The sequence below is a fragment of the Chlorella variabilis genome (assembly GCF_000147415.1).
Source record: "Chlorella variabilis unplaced genomic scaffold CHLNCscaffold_5, whole genome shotgun sequence".
NCBI classification, from domain to species: domain Eukaryota; kingdom Viridiplantae; phylum Chlorophyta; class Trebouxiophyceae; order Chlorellales; family Chlorellaceae; genus Chlorella; species Chlorella variabilis.
This window is the reverse complement of record NW_005435083.1, coordinates 1,274,709-1,284,422: the sequence shown is the minus strand read 5'-3', so window position 1 is coordinate 1,284,422 and position 9,714 is coordinate 1,274,709. Positions and strand designations below refer to the sequence as shown.

The window sequence follows — 9,714 nt, the reverse complement described above, 5'->3', positions numbered from 1 at the left end:
CGCATGCTGGTGACAGCAATTGTGTGGCTCAGCTGGAGCAGCCATTTTGCTTTTACTTAGGGCTGCTGCTCACCGACCCACAGCAAACCTGCCCGCCATGCTGAGTTCCATGCGAGATTCCCCCCGTTCCCATGCCGCCCCTCTCCCCATCCACATCCCTGTGAGAAGGTGGACCTGATCGACCTGGGCGAGGGCCGCGACCCCAAGTACCGCTACATCATGAGCTATGTGGACCTCTTCACCCGCCACGTGTGGCTCCGTGCGCTGGCCTCCAAAAGGCCGCATGGGGTTGCCCGCCAGGTGAGCGCCTGGCAATCTGCTGCTGGATTGTTGCAGTATCAGAAAAGCGTGGGAGGCAAGGGCAGGAAATGAGGGTAGCTAATCGCTGCCCTGCCCGTGGTGCATTGCAGCAGTGCCCCTTTGCCTTCCTTGCTGCCACGTGCTGCCATGCTGGCTGTGACCATCGGAATCCTCACTGTTTGTCCTGTCCATTCACCTGCAGCTCTTTAAAATCTGGATGGACACCCAGGCGCCAGCCAGGCTGCTCTGACAATGGCAAGGAGTTTGTCGCCGGCATCATCCTGGAGCTGTGCCAAGCGTTTGGCGTGACCGCCATCAATGGGGCCATCGGCAAGCCGCAAAGCCAGGGCTGCGTGGAGCGCAGCAACCGCACCGTCAAGGATAAGATCTCTGCTCAGCTGCAGATGGCTCCCACCATTGCCTGGCGCTACCAGGTACATCTTGCCTGCATGCCAGGCGGAGCCAGCCCCATCATACTGACTGCCTGCTGTTGCTGCTGCTGCCTGCTGCTGTTTGGCGATGCTGTGTTGCATAACGACCACCATATCTGCTGCTCTGCCTTCTAAGGCTGTTCATTGTCCTGTTGTTCAGGTGCGGCGCGTGCAAGGGATGATCAACCACGAGCCCGCTGCAGCGCTGGGCCGCAAGATGACCCGCTCGCAAGCGCTGTTTGGCGAGCCCAGCCAGCGCGTGCTGCAAGCACCCGCCGAGTTCATTGCCCGGTTGCTGGGCATTGCCAGGTATGCAGCAGCAGCGGGAAACAGATCCCTGGGGCAGCAGGAGGGCGGTTGGGGCAGGACGTGGCAGCAGTACAGGGCGAGGCTGCCGCCGCATTGCACACAGCCTTTGGGTTGCTGCGCCTGTGTCCAGCCACCTGCCTGCTCTTCTGCCCCATGCTGCAGCGACGAGGAGATGGACATGGAGCAGGGCGTGGATGACAGCCCCGCAGTGCCAACCACCCGCACAGCTGCACGCCGCCCCACAGCCTGGGCGCCCATCACCGGCCGCAAGCGCAGCGCTGTGGAGGCAGAGCTGGCCGATGAAGCGGAGGTGGCAGCTGCTGCGGCGGCCATGGATGAGGGGGAGGCTCCTGCTCGGCGCAGCAGCCAGCGGGCAGCCGCTGCGGGCCTGATCGCCGTACTGGCCATGGAGCACGAGCTGGAGGATGCGGAGGAGGTGCTGCCCGTGCGGCAGCTGCCACAGCGCACCGCTGCCACTAGCAGCCCTGCTGGCCAGCACCGCAACCGCATAGCAGTGCTGGCAGCGGCGGCTGCGGCAGCAGCTTCGGAGGCGGGGGAGGAGCAGGCAGCAGCAGAGGCGGAGGAGGAGGCAGCAGCAGAGGCGGAGGAGGAGCAGGCAGCAACAGAGGCGGAGGAGGAGGAGGCAGCAACAGAGGCGGAGGAGGAGGAGGCAGTAGCAGAGGCGGAGGAGGAGCAGGCAGCAGCAGAGGCGGAGGAGGAGCAGGCAGCAACAGAGGCGGAGGAGGAGGAGGCAGCAACAGAGGCGGAGGAGGAGGAGGCAGCAGCAGAGGCGGAGGAGGAGCAGGCAGCAGCAGAGGCGGAGGAGGAGCAGGCAGCAGCAGAGGCGGAGGAGGAGCAGGCAGCAGCAGAGGCGGAGGAGGGCGGCACGCTGGCAGCACCACACCCGCCCATGCCAGCACACTTGCAGGCCACCCGCTCTCGAGTGGCGGCGGCTCAGGTGAAGAACCGCCAGCGGATCGCAGCGCAGCGCAGGCCAAAGGGCGAGCCCAAGGACTTTGCTGTGGGCGATGACGTGCTGCTGCTGCCGCCGAAGCGCGGCAAAGTGGGCAAGCAGCTGGGCCGCAACCGCATCGTGTGCCGCGTGGTGGAGATCAAGCGGCCCTTTGGCGTGACCATGTACCGGCTGCGGAGCGGAGCTGGAGTGGTGGAGGGTATGCATCAGGCCAGCAGGCTATCTAAGGCGCCACCCAGCCTGGCCAGCGAGCTGACCTTCAGCGGCACGGCGCAGCGAGGAGTGCCTGTGGTGTCTCTCAATGTGGCGATGGCGGCGCAGCCCAGCGGCGGCAAGGCAGCCGTGCGCTGCGGCTGCCGCGGCGCCTGCACCCGGAACTGCAGCTGCAAGAAGAATGGTGCGCGGTGTGGGCGGCACTGTGGCTGTATAACCGGTAAGGGTGGCAATTGCAAGAACCATTGAAGAAGTGTGCCTTGTACGCTTTGCCGTCTCCGCTGAAAGGCGCTGCCGCCTGTGGCAGCTTCATATTTCCTGTTCATTTCTGTTGTTCGGTCTCTCTGTTCGTGTTGGTTGGCTTGTAAGAGTTGTATTTCTGACGCTAGAGAGGTGAGATGACAGCGGGAGCGTTGAAGCGTGCATGCCATCACGTGTGCAAGCAGCCCCGCTCCGCCCCGCTCATCCCTCAAACATGGCTCTATGGGGTCAGTTCACGTATGGGAGGGGAGCGCCGCGCGGGTTGCCAGGAGCGAGCGGGGGCGGGGGTTGCCTAATCGGGAGGGTGCCACATCAGGGGGCAACACATGGACCGACTGGCCTGCTCACCCAGCTGCTTGTGCACAGCACTGCCTGCCGCCACCACTCCGTAGGTGCATCTGCTTGTCCGTGCCGTGCCTTCAAGCCTACCTAGCTGCGGGAAGCGGTCTGCCGCCTCGCTGGCCTGCACAGTGCCCTGAAGCGCAGCCGCCGCAGCCGCCAACTGTTCCATGTCTTCTGGCACAGAGACAGATGGATCTGCAAATGCCAGCATGGCATCCAAGTTTGCGGTGCTGCCTTGGAACAAAGTCTGGCTGCTCAACGACGCATTGCCGATCTGCAGCGGTGGCGCTTGGCCGGCGGTCGGGCCGCCATCACTGGCCCACCTCCTGCAGCCGCCCCTGGGCCCTCGCCTCCCTGCTCCAGCAGGGGCACCATCTCCGCCGGCCCCTGGCGAGCAGAGGAGGCTGCTGGGCACTCCATGGGACGGTCCAAGACTCGCACCCCTGGTTGCATGCTGTTGGGTTCGCTGCCTGTCGGCCTTTCAAAGCATCTGTGGCCCCTGGGAGGTTCAGGATTTGGACAGAAAGCGAGCAAACAGAGGTAGAAAGCAAACCCAGTGGAAAGCATCAGCAATTCAGAGAAACGGCAGTGTCACTAAGAGCAAACGCATGCAGGTGACCGCGCCCTCCTCCTCAGCCGCATGCTGCGCCCAAAGCCAGCTGCACCGTCGTCTCCATCATGCGGACCAGCGCCGCATACTCGCCCCGCTCCAGCAGCAGGTGGAGGTTGCCCTCCTGCACGGACACATGCACACAACAAGTGGGCAGGCGGGTCCTGAACATCATGGCTTGTGGGCCATGCATGCCGCCACGTCTGGCACTCAGCTCAGCGCGGTGGGGCGCCAACCACCCACCTTGCGGGCCTGCTGCGAGGGTGTCAGCTCGCCCACTACCGCCCAGAAGCTACCCAGCAGCTCGGGCGTGAGCCCCGAAACGGCGCCAGCCGGCTGCCTTGCTGCCGCGAGAAGGCGCATGCACAGGTCCTGAGGGTGCTGCGCCTGTGGGACAGGCTCGGTCTGCTGCGGCGGCGGCTCTGCCCGGGGCCCGAAAGGCTGTAGGGCCTGAGCTGGCCGCAGTGGCAGCTCCGGCAGGAAGCCGTAGTTCTTGCGCTGGTACAACCAGCACTCCTTGCACAGCCGAGCACCAGTGGTCGCGTGCTTGCGCCAGGGGTAGGTGGGCGTGGGACCAGGCCGGTCAGCGCCGCAGTGGCTACACTGCAGCTGCTCCTCCCCCAGCTCAGCAGGCTTCCCCTGTGCCTGTGCCTGCGGCGCCTGCTCAGGCTGAGGCGGCTGCTCCGCCTGCCGCTGCTGTCGCATGACAGCTGTGCGCGCCTTGCTGAAGCAGGGCTCGCACAGCCACTCCTCCCCTGTGGCGGGGTGGCGGTGCCACTTTGCCCACTTGGCGCTGCCTTTGGTGGTGCTGGCACACTGCAGGCACTGGCGCTGCGGGGGCTGCTGTGTGTGGTGCTCCTCCTCCTCCCCCTGCTGGTCCTGGCCCTCCTCCTCCTGCCGAGGCTGCTTCCCCACATGTCTCTGCGGTGGCAGCTCACCGCCGCGCGTGTCGGCAAAGTGGGTGCACTGCTTTGCGGCCACTGCTGCTCGCTTTCCACGCCGCTGCCCCTGCTGCTGCTGTACGGCAGGCTGCTGCAGGCTCGGCTCTGCCCTAGTGTCAATCCCAACCTCGCCTGCAGCAAGAAACAAGGAGCCCCCTGAAGCACCCCCGTGATGAGAGCACCCTTCACCGCTGTTGAGCGCCAGCAGCTGCAGTCAATGGGCGCATCCCGCTGCCACACTCACCCCGCCGCTTGGCTCCAAGGTACTTGTACAGTGAAAAGAGGTGCTCGGGGCGGGGCGTGTAAGCAGGGGCTCCCTCGGCTGGGACCTGCGAGGCCTGCAGCTCCTAGGGCGGCACTGCATGCTGCTCCTGCTGCGCCTGCTGCACCTCAGCTCGCGGCGGCTGGGCCTGCGCTGGCGCCGCAACAGCGCAATCCGCTGTCCCCCCAGCGTGCTGCCCCTCCTCGTGTACTTCTCGCTTCACAGCCGCACAGCCTTGCTGCTCAAACTCCAGAACAGCCGCTGATCCTGCCACCGCTGCCGTGTGCTGCTCCATGGCCAGCGGAGGCGTGGGAGCCGTCGGCGCCAGCGCCCTGCACCCATCCTGCCCTGCTGGCGGCTGGGCCTCGCCGCTAGCCGTGGGTGAGGTCAGCGGTGTGTCGGGCGTCACGATGCTGGTCCTAGCTGGGCAGGGCACACCTGGGGCTGCCTCGTGGCTGGATGCCGCCGCTGGCGGGCAAGCCAGTGCTGTGCGCAAGCCAGCCAGTGGCTGCACGCCATGTGGCAACGCGTCGCTGCGGGATTGCAGCTGCGGGTCCCGGCTGCTGCGCCAGGGCAGGGCAGGCTGTGAAAGCGCCTGGGGACCGGCGGCAGATGGCTTGCTCACCAACTGCTGCTGCGGCTGCTGCTGTGGTTCTGCAACTATACTGTCCAGCCGCTGCCTCTTTGTCTCCGCCTGTGTCTGTCTCTCCTCGGAGCTGCCGCCTGCATTGGCAACGAGAGCAGGAGGGCTTGGTTGGCCTGCCGCGGCCCGCATTATGGCAGTGTGTCGGCATGCTGCGCCTTGTGAAGTAGCCACGCTGAGCCATGGGAACCATCCAAAAGGGGCCCACCCGGCCGAGCAGCAGGTGCCTCGGTCCCTCGCGCAGCCCATTACTCACCGCGTACTGGTTCGGCAGTGGAGGCACGGCAGGTGCCTTGTGCAGGAGGCCCTCCAGGTGGGGAAATGGGCCTGGAATCGGTCGCTGCTACCAGGGTGCTGTGCTCTGGGCCGACGTGAGCTGCTTGTGCAGCGCCGGCACCGGGCGCCGGGGCGGTAGTGGCGCTGGGGGGTGCCGCGGCAGGGGCGGATTGCGCATCAATAGCATTTTTGTGCCGCGCCAGTTTACCGGCCATGAAGCGGAGCTCCTCAGCCTCGTACAGTGTGCGGGGATGCAGCACCCTGCCACAGAGTTTTCAAGTCTGTGCCCAAGGCCGGCTGCAAACTGGGTGAGCAGCTGGTTGATAGGAGGCAAGGCGAGAATGGCGAATGGCCGGAGACCGAAGACCCACGATTGATGAACATACTTTGAACAACAGTACAGACGCCCTGTCCTGCTCCACGTGGCCGAGCGGCCGCTGCTCCAAAATTTGGACCAAATGCTGCCAACATATGTACATTTGACTGGCAACTTACGTGTTGGTAGAGTTGTCGCCAAGCAACAGGAAGCATGAAGATTTCGGCAAACATGAAGCATGAGAATTAAAGTCACTACGTCCATGAGCCAGCGCCGCTGGTGACGCCTGTCTTCCTTCATTCAGCTGCCTTGCCCTGCCAGAGCCAGCCGCAGGGTCGATTCCATCATGGCGGCGACTGCAGCATACTCGGCACTCTCTAGCAACAGCTGAAGTTCATACCTCTGCAGTGGCAACTGCAGGCACAAGGGGAATGCGGCACAGGGCATGAGCGGGCTGGGGGAGCAACCATCTGCGTGCATGTAAGCTGCAGCGGCGCCTGGAGGCGGTCGGACACTCCCAACCCACCTTGCGATCAGACGGCTGTGAGGACCGCGTCGTGTCCACCACCGCCCAGAAGCTTGCCAGCAGCTTGGGTGTGAGGCCCGCAGCGGCAGCAGCCGGCTGCCTGGCAGCTCTGAGCAGGTGGGCAAAGAGGCCCTCAGGCGCCTGCTGTGGCTCCACCTCCTGCGGCTGCGCCTGCACCTGCTGCAGTTGAGGCTGCGACGGCACTGGCGGGTGCAACGGCTGCGCTGGTTGCAGCCGCAAGCCTGGCAGGAAGCCCTGGTTGTCACCGACGCGGCGCTGCTTGGGTCGCCTAGCAGGTGACACAGGCGGCTCCTCATCCACTGCGGGGGCCTGCTGGTGTTGCTTCTTTCGCTTGCCCTGCTGCTTGTTCTGTGGCTGCTGGGCCTCAGCTGCAGCATCCTCAGCCCCCCTGGTCATCCGCTGCAGTGCTGTGTCGGACAGCGCTGGCAGCTCGCCGCCGTGCTTGTCGGCATAGTTGCCGCAGGGCCCACACAGCTGCTTGCGGGTGGTGGGGTGCAGCCGCCAGGTGTACGATGTGCCGGGCGGCCCAGCCTGCAGCGCGCCGCAGTGGGTGCACTGCTTCACAGCGGCTGCGATTGCTGCCTCCTCCTCACTGTGGTCCTCTTCTGGCCCCACCTCGCGCTCCACCTCCTGCCGACGCTGCTTCTCCGCCTGCCGCTGCTGCCGCTGCAAGGCTGCCCGCGCCTCGCTGAAGCAGGGCTGGCACAGCCACTCCTCCCCGGTGGCAGGGTGGCGGTGCCAGGCTGCCGATTTGCTGCTGCCTTTGCTGGTGCTGCCGCACTGCAGGCACTGGCGCTGCGGGGGCTGCTGCTGTTGCTGCTCCTCCTCCTCCTCCTCCTCGCTCTGCGCCTCCTCTTCCTCGCTCTCCACCTCCTGCCGGTGCTTCTCCGGCTGCCGCTGCTGCCGCTGGATGGCTGCACGCTCCTTCTGGTAGCAGGGCTGGCACAGCCACTCCTCCCCGGTGGCGGGGTGGCGGTGCCAGGTTGCCCACCTGCCGCTGCCTTTGGTGGGGCTGGCACACTGCAGGCACTGGCGCTGCGGGGACTGCTGCGGCGGCTGCTGCTCCTGTGCGGCAGTCTCGCCTGTTTCCAGCGGTCGGCGCCTGCACCTGCGGCTGCTGGCCTGCCCTGCCGCAGTCGTTGCCTGCGCCTCCATCTCCACTGCCCCATGCTGCTGCTGCTCCTCCTGCTGGTGCTGCTGATGTCGCGTCACGCGTCGGCCTGGCAAAGACAGCAGCCCAGATGCCTGCAGTGCTTGCGCGTCACCCGCAGCAGCATCTCCCTGCTCCTGGCCGCTGGCCCACCTCGTGCCGCTGCGCTGCCTGCCCTTGCCTGCTGCTGGCTGCTCTTCCTGCCCCTCAGGCTGCGCGGGCTGAGGGGGCTCAGCTGGCTGCGGCACCTCTGGCAGGAAGCCATAGTGCTTGCGCGAGAAGTCCCAGCAATCCTTGCACAGCCGAGCGCTAGTGGTCGCGTGCTTGCGCCAGGGGTAGGTTGGCGTGGGGCCGGCGTGGTCAGCGCCGCAGTGGCTGCACAGCAGCTGCTCTCCGGCAGCGCCCGCATCCGACTGTCGCTCGGCACCAACAGCTGCTGCTGCATCAGCCACACGCTGCTGCTTGTGCTGCCTGGGTGACACAGGCGGCTCCTCATCCACTGCAGGAGCGGCTGGCGGCTGCCGACCTTGCTGCTTCTTCTGCGGCTGATTGGCCCCAGCTGCTGCAGCCTCCTTCCAGGCGACCACAGGCAGCTTGCCGCCATTCCGGTCGCTGTAGCCGCAGCAGGGGCCACACAGCTGCTCCTTGCTGGTGGGGTGCCGCCGCCAGGTGTACGATGTGCAGGGGGGGCCGGGCCGCAGCGAGCCGCAGTGCGTGCACTGCTTCACAGCAGCTTCAATAGCTGCCTTCTCCTCCTTGCTCTGCGCCTCCCTCGCTGGCTCCACCTCGCTCTTCTCCCCCTGCTGAGACTGCTTCTGCCGGGCTGGGCAGGGCACACCCGGGGCTGCCTCGTGGCTGGATGCCGCCGCTGGCGGGCAAGCCAGTGCTGTGCGCAAGCCAGCCAGTGGCTGCACGCCATGTGGCGACGCGTCGCTGCGGGATTGCAGCCGCGGGTCCCGGCTGCTGCGCCAGGGCAGGGCAGGCTGTGAAAGCGCCTGGGGACCGGCGGCAGATGGCTTGCTCACCAACTGCTGCTGCTGCTGCTGCTGTGGTTCTGCAACTATACTGTCCAGCCGCTGCCTCTTTGTCTCCGCCTGTGTCTGTCTCTCCTCGGAGCTGCCGCCTGCATTGGCAACGAGAGCAGGAGGGCTTGGTTGGCCTGCCGCGGCCCGCATTATGGCAGTGTGTCGGCATGCTGCGCCTTGTGAAGTAGCCACGCTGAGCCTTGGGAACCATCCAAAAGGGGCCCACCCGGCCGAGCAGCAGATGCATCGGTCCCTCGCGCAGCCCATTACTCACCACGTGCTGGTTCGGCAACGGAGGCATTGCAGGTGCCGTGTGCAGGAGGCCCTCCAGGTGGGAAAACGGGGCTGGAATTGGGTGCTGCTACTAGGGTGCTGTGCTCTGGGCCGACGTGAGCTGCTTGTGAAGCGCCGGCACCGGGCGCCGGGGCGGTAGCGGCGCTCGGGGGTGGCGGCGCCGCGGCCTTCACATCGATTGAAGCCTGCATTGCCGTGTCCCCACGAGCTTCCGGGCCTGGAAATCAAGACCTCCTGGCTTCCAGCGCCAGGAGATGATGGAGCGGCATTGCCGTGGTGAGCCCGTGCAAGACTGCCCCGCCGAGCAGCCAGGTAGGCCTCCCGGTAAGGATGTGCCCCATGATGGGCATGATGGCCCCCCACCTGGAGGGTCATTGGGGACATCATCCTCAATCATGCATCATTCTCCCTCCCGTTTGTTCTGTTGGCATCCCAGCAACCGTAATACGCTTTTCCAACGAACTCAACCCCCATGAGCACACATGAGCATGGTGCCCAGTCCGGCAGCAAGGCTCTAGGTCCAACGCCGCTATTGAGCGGTGCAGCTAACCAAGCTAAGCAGCTGAAGTCGCGCTTCAACTCGTGGGAAAGGTTTTGTGAAGCACATCCACAGGCGCGCGTCGCCATCGCCGTTCAGTCAGGCTACTCCCACGAGATCAAGTTCTTTTGCCATTCCATCGTGTTCTGGGAGGAGTTCAAGGACTTCTTCACTGAGCGGTGCGCCGCCGCCGGCAGCCGCTCCGAGCGGTCGCGGCTGAAGGGCGAGCTGGGCAAAGCAGGCATTGATTTCAGCAAGTTTCTGGCTTTGGCAATAGACCTGT

General features: G+C 65.5%; 1 protein-coding gene across 1 annotated transcript in view; it reads left to right on the top strand.

Annotated features, from left to right (window-relative positions):
* Positions 1–2,606, top strand: part of CHLNCDRAFT_57281 (expressed protein) — a gene marked incomplete at its 5' end in the record, with an annotated part of 3,477 nt that extends 871 nt beyond the window's left edge. The window contains 5 exons of the mRNA XM_005849802.1: positions 169–251; positions 503–734; positions 892–1,040; positions 1,203–2,355; positions 2,397–2,606. Coding sequence (XP_005849864.1) covers positions 169–251; positions 503–734; positions 892–1,040; positions 1,203–2,355; positions 2,397–2,450 — 1,671 coding nt within the window. The 3' untranslated portion in view covers positions 2,451–2,606. The remainder of the gene's footprint in view (positions 1–168; positions 252–502; positions 735–891; positions 1,041–1,202; positions 2,356–2,396) is intronic.
* Between the last annotated feature and the right edge of the window lie 7,108 nt (positions 2,607–9,714).